This window comes from Argiope bruennichi, chromosome 11, assembly GCF_947563725.1.
Source record: "Argiope bruennichi chromosome 11, qqArgBrue1.1, whole genome shotgun sequence".
Taxonomy (NCBI): domain Eukaryota; kingdom Metazoa; phylum Arthropoda; class Arachnida; order Araneae; family Araneidae; genus Argiope; species Argiope bruennichi.
Genome location: NC_079161.1, coordinates 24,566,823 through 24,582,189, shown reverse-complemented (window position 1 = coordinate 24,582,189; position 15,367 = coordinate 24,566,823). Strand labels below are relative to the sequence as shown.

The following is a 15,367-nucleotide window of genomic DNA, read 5'->3' as shown; positions in this document are numbered from 1 at the left end:
TGCCGAATATTAGTTAAAACTATATATACAAAATGGAGGGAGCGAGACTGATAAAATTCAATACACAGATTAAAAATCTATTATAGGCATCAAATTTTGAATCAAATGCAATGACGGCCTAATCGTCATTCCGTCAATACTTTCCGAAACCTGTAAACGTGATTTTTCAAAAAAGGCAATACTTAAATATTTTAAGGAAATTTGGGACTACAAGTGCAGCTTTGTGTCAAATGTTTCTTTCAATCGGTCGGGAAAAACGTGTCTAAAACAGAATTTTGTTTTTCGGATACTATTACCCCCTGTCAGAGAATAATCGCCAAGTATGTCGCCAAAGATGACACGATAGATTCGGTAAACCTGTTAAACTCACGCCAATGGTTAATATTTCATAACTATCCTGCGTCAATGCCATGCAAGGCGTTGTCTGGATAACATCTTTATCATATCTCTTTATTTTATATAAGTGTCGTGGACCTGCTTTCATCAAAATGACGTCACAGTTTAAGTTGCGTGATCCTGCAAGTAGAGATGCATAATCCACGATTTTTTGAATAATAAATAATATTGCTATTGTTATTTTTAAATATGCGTTCCAAATATCTGTTATTTTAATCATATTATTAATTAAAAATTATTACTTAATATTAAATATAAAATTTATTCATTGTAATTAATACTTAATTTACTAATAACGTGTGATTGAATTAATTTATCTGTTTCAACTTACTTCTTAAATTTTATTTTTTTTCTCAAAACTATTTATTTAATTTATTTATTAGAGTGAACCATTTTCTGGAAAAGGTGAGTTAAAAATATATGTCATTTCTTTAAAATGTTTACTTTAATCCTATATTCTACAAATAGATGGCGCCAGCAGTAAACAGAATACATGTAATCAAAGTCAATCATGTCACGAGCAATTAAAAATGATCTGTATGGAATAGTGCATCATCAAATACTAATATCGGTCACTCCCGTAAAGTGGAGCGGTGACTTCGCACTTTCCGGTGAAATCACCGCTCCGATAAATTTCAGTGATATGAAATTCAATGATACGATACGATAATTCCAATAACCGGTCCGTTCACTTTTCAATCCAATCACAGATTTCTTTCGAGAACTTCCATTGGACAGATCGTATCGATTGTTACTTTCCAGTGAAGTCACCGCTCCGGCAAATTTCAGTGATATCGTATCGATTGTAACCTTCTATCGTGATCCAAAACCTGTAATCGAAATATCACCAGTAAGATCGAATCAAGGATTTGAATCACACCCCTCTTTGAAAAGTATTGATCACTTGTATTTGTGATTTGTTGATATTGGTTACGTAATAACCGCTCTTAAAATATTCGTCATCCCTACCTGCAAGCGATTTATTATACGTGCACGAGATTTTATTCTACTGCATTTTATTATACTGCACCAGTATCTTTTTTTTCTTTTTTTTCTTCTTAATGTTTCCGTTAAATAAAGATGTTATTTTTTTATGCCATCAATGAATTTAAATATTATAGACAACATCCATATTGGTGACCCGAGAAGCAAATGGAAATCATTTCCGATTTTGAATAATAATTCAATGAAGTCATCAGAAAATCCTGAAAAAAATGGCGAACCTGATTGTTTAACGTGAAACAAGGTTATCCATTGCTCTTATTCGAAGCTTTCGAAATCCATCATCATCAAAATCCTCCGTACTTCATCTTCAAAAATTATACGTACATAAAAAAAGAATAATTTTTTCTGCTTATGATGGTGAAAATATTTTGAAAATCCGTCCAAAAATTCAAAAGTTATAACCAAGTAAAAATCTTCATAGACCGCAATTAGAACACTCTCCATTGAAGCAATTCAAGTAAAAAACTGTGAAATACAATAAGACTTTGTCATCACTCAAAACCTCTCTGCATCAAATGAAAACAATATGTAAGTTGCCTTTTATCAAAAATTAGGAAGAATTATAACTATTTTTAGTGTTTTCTGATCTGATTTAACCTTTAACAGTAGTCCAATGAAACCTTCAAAAGTCGCCCTATAGCGCCAATGTTTACTTTTGATTCACGCCAAAACTGAATTTTCTCCATAGACTCAACACTAAAAGTTTGGCATTGTTGAACTATATTTGGCGACATTCTGATTTTTTAAAAAAACTCATAAAATCTAAAATTTAGCCAATAGTTAATGATCTGCAGTAAATTTGACCTCGGTTATTTCAAACATGCCTTATGATAATCAAGATTCCGCCAGCAATGACGTCACAATTTCTTGTGTTGGCAAGAAATTACCGCCTTTTTGGAAGACTAATCCTGCGTTATGGTTTGTACAGCTTGAGGCACAATTTGTCTTGGCCGTAATTTACTGCTAATGATTCCAAATTTAATAATGTTATTTTTGCAGTTGATTCTGAATTTTTTTAAAATTCTGTTAGTGACATAATCTTGAAACCACCCGATAATGATAAATATACTATTTTAAGAAAACGTTTGATTGAATTACATTCCAAAAGTGAGACTTCAAAAATTCGTACACTCTTATAAGGATTGGAGTTTGGCGACCAGAGGCCATCTCAATTGTTAACACGCATGAAGGCTTTCGCTGAGACTGTTGGCGTACCACTATTAAAATCTCGGATTAAGTGAAGACTAGTGTGCTGTCGAGTTTGTCGCCAATATTGCAACCCATCGGATCGCTCTTCTAGCGACTCTAATGCTGTTTTGTTTACTACTTTTTGCAATGGTTGAGTTGTTCATAAACTACAACTATATTATGAAAAATGTTAAATTAAAAATATTTAAAAAATATCGATTAAAGATTTTAATTTTGTTTTTTATTATAATTTAAAGTTTATAAATGAATAAAGTTAAGCTTATAATTAAAAGTTATTTTCTTCCTTTTTTTAATGTGAATACGAACAGAAGTTATTTATTCTTTTGCAATTTTTAATTCTCAGTATGCGCTTTAAAAAATCGCCTGCATTTTCACTTTAAAAGACAGTTGCAATGGAATTCTTCGCAGTTCTCGTGATTATTTTGGTGTTCTAATGGTTGGTTCTCTTCATAATTTGGTATGTTCGGAGTATTTCGAACCGATAGAATGGGGTGAGTTAAATATATATATAATATAGATTACGAGTTGATGAAGTTGGGAAAAGGATGTTTGTTTGAAATTTCTTATGGAGACTGTTCCTTCTTCCTCCGTTCTTTCTTTTCTTTTGGTTATGTACTGTTTCTGTTATCCACACAGTCCTTATGTTCAATGTGCTAGCGAAGCCGTAGGATGGTTTTTTTTACGTTAAAAAAATTCTGCCCGGTGCCTTCTACAGATGCTGAAGGCACCGGGCAGTATGGAAAAAAAACAATACTTATCAGTAAAAAGTCCTAATTATATGGCGGGAAATGGTAACCGTAACTGTTCCGCGGAAATATTTGATTATTTTGTCCGCCATCTTTATTGGCAACTTGGCATTGTTGGCGCAGCAGTAATACTAGCACACTATAATTCACTTTTACCAATATACTATTTTAAAAATCTTTGATTGAATTACATTCCGAAAGTGAGACTTCAAAAATTCGTACACTCTTACAAGGATTCGAGCTTGGCGACCAGAGGCCATCTCAATTGTTAACACGCATGAAGGCCTTGGCTGGTTAGAGTGTTGGCGAACCATTATTAAAATCTCTTTGGCTAGGTAGACTTCCAAACGACACTCAAACGATCTTAGCTGCTTTGAGAGAAGATGTGGGTGGTTTGGCATCCATCGCAGATAAAATGACATGCCATTCAAATATTAATACAGTTCAGGCTACACCTACAACTTCCGATACCCGAGTTACTCAACTTGAGCAGCAAGTCGCGCAGCTAACTACATTGGCTGGCGAGCTTACTTCAACAATAGGCCGAACACGTTCGACAAGTAGGAATAGACAGTTTAGCTACTTACTATACTTTCTTTAAATTTGAATATTTTCTTTATTATTATTTTTTATGTTAGTATTCTGTATTAATTTTTAGAATAAAGTTCGGTTGAACCGGAGTTTAACCCAAATTACGATAACGCGCCAAAGCTGGCAATATCTAGACTGGCAAACCTATTATCTTTCGCCTTTATTATGCGCTATGATTGGACATTGCTCCCTAGCTTTTGCACATTTCGCAAAACACGGGCGCAAGACCATTGTCGGCAAGTTGGCGATTTTTGAAAATTGCGCCAAGCAGGGAGTTAAACTCCGGTCGTACCTAAAGTTCTAAGTCTCGCTTTTTTCAGAATTTTCTAATTTTTTTTTTAATGTTATCATGCAAGTTTTTGTTTCGAGATGACATATTTTCTATATGTTGTAACATGTATGCTTTGAGAATCTTCCTTGGTATCTTTCACGTATCATTCGTCATTTTGGCTGGGGAGTTGAAACAGTTGAAGGCTGTTCCCTTCTATACTGTTCTAGTGGTGATACACCTGATATAGCTTGAACCGGGGCAGCCAAGCAGGGGGTTAAACTCCGGTAGTACCCTGATATATTGTACTATTCTATTGCTTTCTCTTTATTTTGACTCTCGCACCACGTTTTTAAAATTTATATTTTAAATGCTTTGAAGATGAAGAAAATTCAATCTTAAATACGAAGTCATCTTCTCGTCCTTGAAAAGTTAATTTTTTAAGCAACTGTAATAACGTTCGAGGACGGGTAAATGACCTCTATTTAATTGCGATTATAAAGCGATTTTTGTAAATACAATTAGGATGCTGTATATGAAAAGCGTATTTGAGCAGGTGACCTAGTTTTGATATTTTTTCATCTACCTTTGAAAATTATTTTTTGAACCCAATAATGTTTTGTGCAGTGTAGCAGTGGATATTTTACTATGGTATCTTTCGACATAATTAAAAAATTTCCCAATGAATTCCCCAATAATTTACTTATTAGTCAAAAAAAATAATCATTAGATGTTTCACTTGATAATTCTAAATTTTAATACAGAAACGACAAATAATTACAAATTCTTAATTAAATAGGAAACTTTAAAACAAACTATTTTTCAATTGATTTTCTTGTTTCCTGGATTAAGTTAATAAAGATTTATTCCATTCTCGTAGAATAATAACAATAATAATAATAACAGTATGTAAGTGTAAGATTGAAATAAATATGCATATAAGGTTGTAATCATATTTATGAAATTCGAGGATAACATAGGCGCATGAATTATAGTGAATTACGTATTATTATTGTAATAATACTAATTATCACCTCAATTATTATAGTAATAATTAAGAAGACATGTAAATCAAGCTTATTACTATAGTAAAATAATTTATTATTATTTTTATTTATCATTAATAACTCTTTAGATATTTAGTTTCGACTTTAAAGTTTGTAAAAAAATTTCCTGGAGAAAAAAAAATGGTCTTAATGCCTTTAGAAGAAAATGCTATATTTTTGATAGTTTTCAATTTTCAACTAGGGATGACGAATATTTTAGAGCGGTTATTACGTAACCAATATCAAAGTCACAATTACCAGTGATCAATACTTTTCAAAGAGGGGTGTGATTCAAATCCTTGATACGTTCTTGCTGGTGATATTTCGATTACTGGTCTTGGATCACGATAGAAAGTAACAATCAATACGATCTGTCCAATGGAAGCTCACGAACGAAACAGAAAAGGAGAAATCTGTGAATGGATTGAAAAGTGAACGGAATGGTTAGTCTTGGAATTATCGTATCATTGAATTGCATATCACTGAAATTTATCGGAGCGGGGATTTCATTGGAAATTGTGAAGTCGCCGCTCCATTTCATGGGAGTGGCCTTGACTTTCCAATATTCGCATTTGACGATGCACTATTCCATAAAGATCATTTTTAATTGCTTGCGATATGACATTGATTGCATATATTCTGTTTACTGCTGGCGCCATCTATTGTTAGAACATAGAACTAAAATAAAAATTTTAAAGAAATGACATATATATTTAATTCAAATTTTTCAGAAAATGGTTTACTCCAGCAATTCTCAACCTGTGGGGCATGCCCCCCTAGGGGGGCGCGAGAATATCCAAGAGAAAATATTATTTAAAAAAAGGATTAACTGACTGAAAGGAAAACACGCATACACATAGAAAACAAAATACATTTCGACATATTTAATAACTTATTAAAATAAAACAACTTATTAAATCAAAATTTACTTAATAAAAACATACTAAATTAAAAACAAATTTAATAATTATTAGTGAATTCCTTAGTCCTGTCTAGCAAAGCAAAGTTTTTCGAAGGAAGGCTTGATATTAGAAATAGAGATCTATTATTTGTCTCCAAAGAAGCCACAGCAGAAAATCTAGTTTCACAAAGGTAGGATGTTAAAAATGGTAATAGAATGCGAAATGCCCTTGTTTTTAGTGCAGAAAAATCATCCTCTACACCTGCCCAATTCAAATGGTGACTTATTACTAAATTGCCTTTTAGTTTCGACACTTGTCGTGAGATCTATGATTTTTTTCCCTCATCAATTGAGAGTCTTTCGGGAGTCTTATGAAATGGATTTATAACCCACTCGTAACTTGCTATAAGTTTGTCGTCAGCAAGAAAATACTTTTTAAAATTCTTTGCCAGCATGGCTAAATGATTTTCAATGATTACAAAATCAATTTTTACATATTCTTCTTCAGCGTTGTAAGTTTTAGTACAATCATCCACATTTGCAAACAATGTTAGGTTTTTTTGCTTTAAATTTCTGCTTCACATTTCTAATTTTCTACAAAGAGCATTAATCTTATCACTCATATCCAACATATGTATATTTGCTCCTCGGAGTTGAAGATTCAAGTTATTTAATTTCTCGAATATGTCGACCAAGTAGCTCAATTCCATCACAAATAAACCATCGTGAAAATTCTCGGCCTCTGGTCTGTTTTCTTCTTCCAGGAAAATGGCGATTTCTTCTCTTAATTCATAAACACGTTGCAAAAATTTCCCACATGATAACTATCTTGCCTCGCAATAAAATAGTAACGCTGACTGTACAGAACTCATGTTTTTACAAAGTGCGGAAAAGATTCTCTATTTCAGGGGTCTCATTTTTATATAATTTACTACGGTTACAATCCTAGTTAACACAATATTCATACCAGGACTAATTTATTTTTGAAGCCAAAACTTCTCTGTGGATCCTGCAATGTGTCCATACGCCCTGAGGCGATTTTTGTTTTACAAGTGCTTGTATACCTTGGAATTTTCCGGACATTGAACAAGGACCATCGGTGCATATTCCGAAGCAATTTGTCCATTCTATTTTTGTCTTATTTATAAAATCCTTTGAGTATGTAAATAATGCGAGCGTTGTTGTTTTGAGTTCTATAGGTTTGCAGAAAAGTAATTCTTCTACTACTGACATATTATCACAAAATTAAATAATCATCTTTATTTCTATATGTTACTTCATCAAGCTGTATTGAAAACTATTTGTCACGTAACTTCGAGAAAAGCTATCACTGTACATCTTCAGCTATATCACCAATTCGGCGAACAACAGTATCATTTGAAAGATGTATGGATTGCAATTGTTTTGAAAAATTATCTCCATAGTTTCTACAATCTCAATTGCTGCTGGCAAAATAAGATCTTCACCAGTGATGTGAGATTTTTTACATCTGACTATTTTATATGAAACTTTGTAAGATGCAATTAAAGCTTTTTTATTCAGAGACAAAGTTTTTTTAAAACATGATTTTTGCTTTTTATATGATTTTAATTTTAATTCGTTTGTTGATGTACTCACTATGAAGCGTTTCTAAATGTCGTTTAAGTTTATTAGTGCTGTCTATTAAGTATAAAGTTTATTAAATGCTGTCTGTGGCCAACATTTTTGAAATAATGATACACGAGGGCCTTTTTTCTTCATTTACTTCAGTACTGGTAAACCGAAAATTTAAGTATTCTTAAGAATATTTTCTTGATTTTATTTTTGGAACCACGCTCGTCTGTGTACTTGTTGATGCTTGACTATTGTCTAATGTCGCTTACTTCCGCTTAAAAATTTATCCAGGAGTCTGCATAAATTTGTTGCCGTGAATATTTAATATGGTGAATTGCAATTACCACGAAAACATATATAACATACACATTCACGATAGATTCGATAGCGATAGAAGGATCGACTCGAATGAGACTAACTGGAATTGAAATTTGCGTTATCGAACATTTTCGAAACGGCATCGGTCGTGTGGATTCCCTTCCACAAATATTACTAATTTCTTTCTCTTTTGTTTAGTCGTGCTTCTGTTTTATTTCTTTTATTATTCGAAAAAAATGTATTCCCAGTTTCTAAATTTAGCTCACGCCGTCTAAGTTAATTTTCATTAACGAATTTTTCTACTTTCATATTCTTTTAACGTTATCTCCCTGTCTGACTTTCATTTCAAATATAATATTTAAATTTTCCCAGCTTTCATTTGTTTCATCTGTTCAGATGCAAGATGTGGTTTCTCTCCAACTTTGACTCGCTTTTACTCTTGCTTTGGCAGTTAGGTAAAAATGATTGAAAAACACAATCCAAAATACTCAATATACATTATTGCTGTATACATTTTATTGTAATTGGGGAGGGGGGGGGCGATGAAAGTTATGATTGGAAACTGGGCCGCGAATACTGAAAGGTTGAGAAACGCTGGTTTACTCCAATAAAGAAATTAAATAGTTTTGAAAAAAATAAAATTTAAGAAGTAAGCTGAAATAGATCAATGAATTTAATCACACGTAACTTAAATTAGTAAATTTAGTATTAATTACAATTATCGAATTTAATATTTAATACTAAGTAATAATTTTTAATTAATAATATGATTGAAATAACAGATATTTGGAACAAATATTTAAAAATAACAATAGCAAAATTATTTGTTATCAAAAAAAATTGTGAATTATGCATCTCTGTTTTCAACACGAAACGGAGTATAAATGCTCCTCAGTAATGGACATGCGCCGCAGTGAAAATCAACACTTGTCGCAAATGCAGTACTTTTTATGAAATTCTGTCTCTACTAATAGTTATACAATTATTCCATTCGTATCTAATTTAAATAATTTAAAGTTTTAAAAGGAAAGATTTCAAATTGTTGATATATTTATATATAATGCGCAAAATTAAGTAAATTATATTTACACAGTTGTGTGTTGAATCTTTCATTGGCCTATGCGTAAGCTACCCCTAATGGAAGCAATACGCCTTTTTAATTTGGTGTATGCCATATTTATCTCATTTCTGAATTAATGGATGAATATAATTATAATTCCAAAATGAAACATTCAAATGCAATTCCAAGTGAAACAATTCAGCAAATATCACGTATTTTTCTCTGTATATGTCATATAAGAGTCAATAAATAATGATGTAAGGAAAAAAAATGAATCCTTTTATATATGATCAAAATATTAATTGAAGATTGTTTAAATAAAATAGTTTATTCAGTAACATTTTCAAGATCGATTTAAAATATCCCATACATATACTCTTACAAATTTACATAACTAAATGTTCCGGTGACCTTGTTCCACGTCACACCGGCACAACTTTGGTCCAGACTCCATGCTTCGGATTGATGGAGATAAATGTTATCCTTAATTCAGGATCTCTCTGTGAAAAGTAATACAAGAATTAAGTGTATTGCATGCAAGAATAAAGAGATGATTCTAACTGATGTATGCGCATTTTTAAACAACATATGTACATATCAAAAATATAAAAATTAGTTTCGGTTTTTACTATTGCTTTGCAGTATGGAAAATTTTAACTTTTATCAAAAACTGGATGGTCAAAGCAAAAACTGTAATCATAAACTGACCCGCCCGAAGACAAGCGGAAAAACTTGAATGACCAGACCGCTGCGACAGCATCACTGGCGGGAGCTGTGGTTGAGCCTTAAGGGCCATCACCGGCCACGGTATAACCCTTCCCTAAGGAAGTACACCCCGTCATCGATAGGAGGTAGCTGCCCCCCCAATTTCGCATACTCTCAAGGGTGGGAAGAGCCAACAACCATACTAATAGCTTCTCCTTCTCAATTACGAGATGCCCCCCCCCTGAAGGACCAGCAAAATCTATAAAATTAAGAAATGATTATATAAACATATAAAACAAGTTAGGAAACAAAATTTCATGTTTTATTCGGTTTCATCGGTTTTCTGAACAACAAAATGTAATTTTTTTTATATATAAATAAAGAGTATGTATTAATTGGGTGCCTTACACCTCTTCTGATCATTATGATATGCAGTTTTCTTAAAGAGTTGCAGCTTCGAGATTCGAAAGATCCGCAATGGTATAAGGATTCGAAATTTGGCACAAAATAGCCTTCATGCAATCTAACTGAATTTCGAAAATTATGCTGATAATTGACCTTTAATGGATTAGATTTCCAGAATCACTTTCCAGAATTTGTTTTTCAAAACATTTTTCATCTATGCGCTCTGCTGTTGGTGGCAATATATAAAATGAGATGTGCACTTACCTTATCTGTTTTAGAGCACGGCTTGAATTTGTATTTTGACAGCAATCTCGCCAAAGCTAATTTAGCTTCCATGAAAGCAAATCGCATTCCGATGCAGTTTCTAGGTCCTTGGCCAAAAGCTTGGAAGGCCATCGGATGAATTTTGGATTTATTTTCTGGAGAAAATCTGTGAAAAAAAACATATTTTATTTACTTTGTTGAGATATCGCAGAGAAATTTTTATGTTGTATAGAAGAGGATCCATTCCTTTTTAAACCAACGTGAGTGGTTTCCCCAAAACTTTCTCGCATAATCTCTAATAAATTTAACATGCCAGAGAACTGTTTATATGGCGTTGGTGTAAAATAGCTGCGAAATATCAACTTTTGGCGTGAATTTAGCATTTATACTGAATTTATTATGTAATCCTTGGTGATTTTTTTGGCTATTAATACCTGGAGTGTGTTCAAAAGTATCCAAAAATCAAATTTGTGTTTTAGACACGTTTTGCCCAATAGAATAAAATCACTAAAAGCACAATTTTACTTCTCGTTCAATGCACTCTATTTTAACTAATTTAATAGACTTGATTACAAGTAGTAAACAATGTTTTAGAGAAAATGAAAACTTTTAAATTAGTATTTGAGCGAAATAGGCGCAGCTTTAAAAATTACTAATTAATCTGAAGAAAAAAAAAGATTTCAGCATGAGGTTTTACTTGTATTGCCCTATTTAAGGATAAAAAACTTTAAGAACTAAGAGAAACTTCTGTTGTTCCGCGTTTCTATGAAATGACGTCACTTTTATATGAAGTTTTTAATTAAGAACTTCTAAAAGGCGTTATTGATTTATTATTTTACTTCTTACTTTTAATTAATCTCGTGCCACAAATAATCGCGAAAATATCGTTTGCTGTTCTCGCACTTTTTTATGTTTTAATTATCGCACTCTTGCAATAGAAAACTCGTGTTTGTTTTCAATGACTTTTTGCATAATTTATAGCTGCACTCTAAAGAATGTTTCTCAAAGAATTTGTAAATACTATAATATAATTTTAAAATGAAATTGCATTATATTTTTTCGATTTTACATAACGCACAATAGCTTCTCTTATATTCCAGTGATATAAAAGAAGTCTTATAATTATAATTCTTTTCTTTCTAATATATAATAATTAATTTATCTTTAATTCTTTTAGTAATGAAATTCTTAAAATAATTCTTTTTATCGAATTACTTGCTACTATTTATTTGTTACTTTGAAATAATGCAACATAAACTTTGAAACAACTTACAGTGGCTCAAAAAAATGAGAGTACACCTTACTTTTACTTTATAAAGCTGACTTTCAATGTAAACAACTTATTACCGAAAAGAACAAATATATTTTTATTTTTACACAACAAATGGTTTTATTTAGAGTAAAAATAAAGAAAAATCAACGAAAAACTTCTAAATTGAAAGTTTCAGAAGCATTTTAAATAAACATATGCAGATTTTTGCCTCAAAAAAATTGAGAGTACACCAATGAAATTCTTATAATATCTCGCATAGAGAAAACGTGTCGCTATTAAGTTGCATGTCTTTTGGCTCTTAAAATGGCCTCTAAACGTCATGGTACCGATTCGGCCCATTTTTGGTGGTATCTGAAGAGGTTTTTCTCCATTCTTCTTGCAACACTTGTTTTAAATGGGTTTTGTTTCTAATTTTGTGTTTTTGGTCCACTGCTTCGAGTGTGGTCCACAGATATTCAATGGCATTGATGTCGGGGTAGTGTGGTGTTTTGTGTAACTGCTGTTTACAATGAAAAAGACACCATATTTTGACGTTACGTGCATTCTGTTTGTGTTCGTTGTCCTACTGGAAAATGAAATTTCCATCTAAACCCAAATTTTTAGTACTTTCCTTTAGATTGCTGCGAAATATATCAAAGAAAACCATATCGTTTATATACCATCTATAAAAATTAGTTTTCCTATCCCGGATGAAGTCATGTAACCTCAAATCATGGCGGAGTCATCATCATACTTAACTTTTGGACGTAAATTTTTGGGATCCAAAGCAGTATTAGGCTTTCTCCATGCAGTACGTTGGCTGTCACTGTTAAAAATGTTGAGTTTTCTTTCATTACTAAATACAGCTTTCTTCCAATGGTTATTGGTCTTCAATTGATGAGTTTTTGCAAACTTCAAATATTTTTTCTGAATTTGCAAGCTGATGGACGGTTTCTCTCTGACAATGCGACTTTTATATCCAGCTTGTCTAATGGAATTGTGCCCAGTTTCAGAACTTACACTTCTGCCTATGATTTGAAAAGTTTCTGCAACAAGTTCATGAACCATATAGTCGCAACAATCTACACGAAAGTGTTAAAAATTTGGGTTTAATTGAATATAAAGTTGGTTGGATAAAAAAGTTCCATTTTCCAGGAGGACAACGACCCCAAACAGAATGTACGTAACGCCAAAATATGGTGGCTTTTTCATTGTAAAGAGCAGTTACACACACTACAACAGCACCCCGATATCAATGCCATTGAATATTCGAGGGCCATACTCGAAAAAGTGGTTCAACAAGTGTTGCAAGAAGAATGGGGAAAAATATCTTCAGATACCACCAAAAATGGGCCGAATCGGTACCATGACGTTTAGAGGCTATTATAAACGCCGAAAGACGTGCAATTAAATATTAACACTTTCTTTGTATGCGAGATGTTACAAAATTTTCCATTCATGTATTCTCAATTTTTTGAGGTAAAAATCTGTGCACATTTATTTAAAATGTTTCCGAAATTTTTCGTTTTAGAAGTTTTTCATTGAATTTTCTTTGTTTTTACTTTAAATTAAACCATTTGTCATGTGTAAAAATAAAAACATGCTTGCACTTCCCGGTAATGTGTTATTTGCATTGAAAGTCAGATTTATCAGATAAAAGTAAGGGGTACTCTCAATTTTTTGAGCTACTGTATGTAGGCTACCTCGAAATCGTGGGTTTAAATTAATTTTGAGTAAATTGTTCGGTTTCTTAATTTGTTTCTTATGAGTTATTGTAAATTTTCATTTATTTTAAAAAGAAATTTTAAAGATTTTATTCTTCAGATACATTCAGAAATTGCCACTTGTACAAAACATAAGCGTATATCTGTTTCTTTTAATTATTGTTTTTATATTTAAGATGCATATAAGCGCTTGCAATTTGAAGTAGTATTTGTGAAAAATTCAAGAGATTGGAACGTATAATCTGAAGCCATCGTATAATCTGATAATATATTATTGATTCCTTTTTTATTTAAAAAATTAAATATATTCTTAGGTATCTGTCTACGTCTAAAAGGCCACTTTTGGTCAAAATTCCCAATTTTTTTTTATTTTTTTATTTTAAAGTGCATTTATTTAGCTTTCTAAATCTGTATTTATTTTTCTCCTACGATTGATAGAAATGGAGATATGAAGATTTATGTAATTCAAAAGAGTCGAAAACGAAACCGGAAGTGCTTACCGGAAGTTGAATGTTTTTCGTCGTTTCATCAAACATACGCTCCTAAAATCATAAATTAATTATTTTTTTAAATTTATACAAAACTATGTGCAAGCCACCTAAATTTGAATTAATTTTCAGCTCTTTATATACAGAAAAGATTGGCAACAGCTGCTTCTCGAACATTGTTTATGTTTGAAAACATCTGCTCGTCTCGTGTTATATGTTTATTTACTTTGCTTTTTCGAGTGAATACAGCTTAGTTTGATTTGAATATTTATTGCTTTTTGTTTAAAAAGTGTTTTAAATGGGTGGAAAAAGCATTAACAGAAGTAAGAAACGAAAGTTTCATGGAAATAGGCATTCTTCTTCCATGCAAGCTGCAGACTCTGTTGGTGTATCAGATTCAAAACAAAAGACTTGCAGCGAAAAGAAACTGCTGAATTCGCAGTTATGTGAAGATAATGTTCCTGATTTGAAAACAAATAACCTTTCTGGATTTCGAATTATGGATATCGAGATATTAATAAGTGTTTTTACTCTTTTATGTTGTCCTTTATGCTTCAAAAGCAACTTGTATTTGATAGAGGATTCTACCTTTGGATTGTGTTCGAATTTCTGCCTCAAATGCAAGAATTGCTCCTTTTACAAAGGTTTTTCTTCATCTAAAAAGAAAAACACATCCAATGAAATAAACACTCGACTTGTGTGTGCACTTAGAATCATTGGAAAGGGTTATACGGCTGGAAAGAAATTTTTTGCTACCCTCAATTTTCCATCTTTTCTTTCCAAACAAGCATTCAGAATGCAGGAACTGAAGCTTCTTCGTGCTGCTCGTTCTGTTGCAGAAAATTCAATGAATATTGCTGCTACTGAGTTAAAAGACAATAAAAACCCTGCTGCTATTACTGAATGTGGTGTATCTGTTGATGGAACATGGCAACGGAGAGGGTTTTCATCACTGAATGGAGTAGTGAGTGCAATCTCTGTGACATGTGGTAAGGTGCTGGATATTGAAGTGATGTCTCAGTTTTGCCAATGGTGTCACACGAAAAAGCTGAATTTATCATGTGCATCAAAACATCAGTGTGCAAATCATAAGGGTTCATCTGGAAGTATGGAAGTGCTTGGTGCTTACAGAATATTTGAGCGTTCCAAGAGTTGTCGTAAACTCATTTATTCACAATACTATGGAGATGGTGACTCTAAGGGCTATGATACAGTTAAAGACATTTATGGGAAAGATTCCGTTTCAAAACTGGAATGCATTGGCCATATTCAGAAGCGAGTAGGCACTCGTTTGAGAAAATTAAAGTCATCGAATAAATCTCTTGGTGGCAAAGGGAAATTAACAGACTCCTTCATAAATAAGTTGCAAAATTACTATGGGATAGCAATTAGAGCT

The 15,367-nt window shown here is 32.2% G+C and overlaps 1 protein-coding gene across 1 annotated transcript in view; it reads right to left on the bottom strand.

The window, feature by feature from the left end:
- Positions 1-9,441: 9,441 nt before the first annotated feature.
- Positions 9,442-15,367, bottom strand: part of LOC129957015 (cytochrome P450 3A24-like) — a 48,899-nt gene continuing 42,973 nt past the window's right edge. The window contains exons 13-14 of the mRNA XM_056069122.1: positions 10,508-10,673; positions 9,442-9,633 (exon numbers count right to left, since the gene is read on the bottom strand). Of these exons, the coding sequence (XP_055925097.1) occupies positions 9,556-9,633; positions 10,508-10,673 (244 nt within the window). The 3' untranslated portion in view covers positions 9,442-9,555. The remainder of the gene's footprint in view (positions 9,634-10,507; positions 10,674-15,367) is intronic.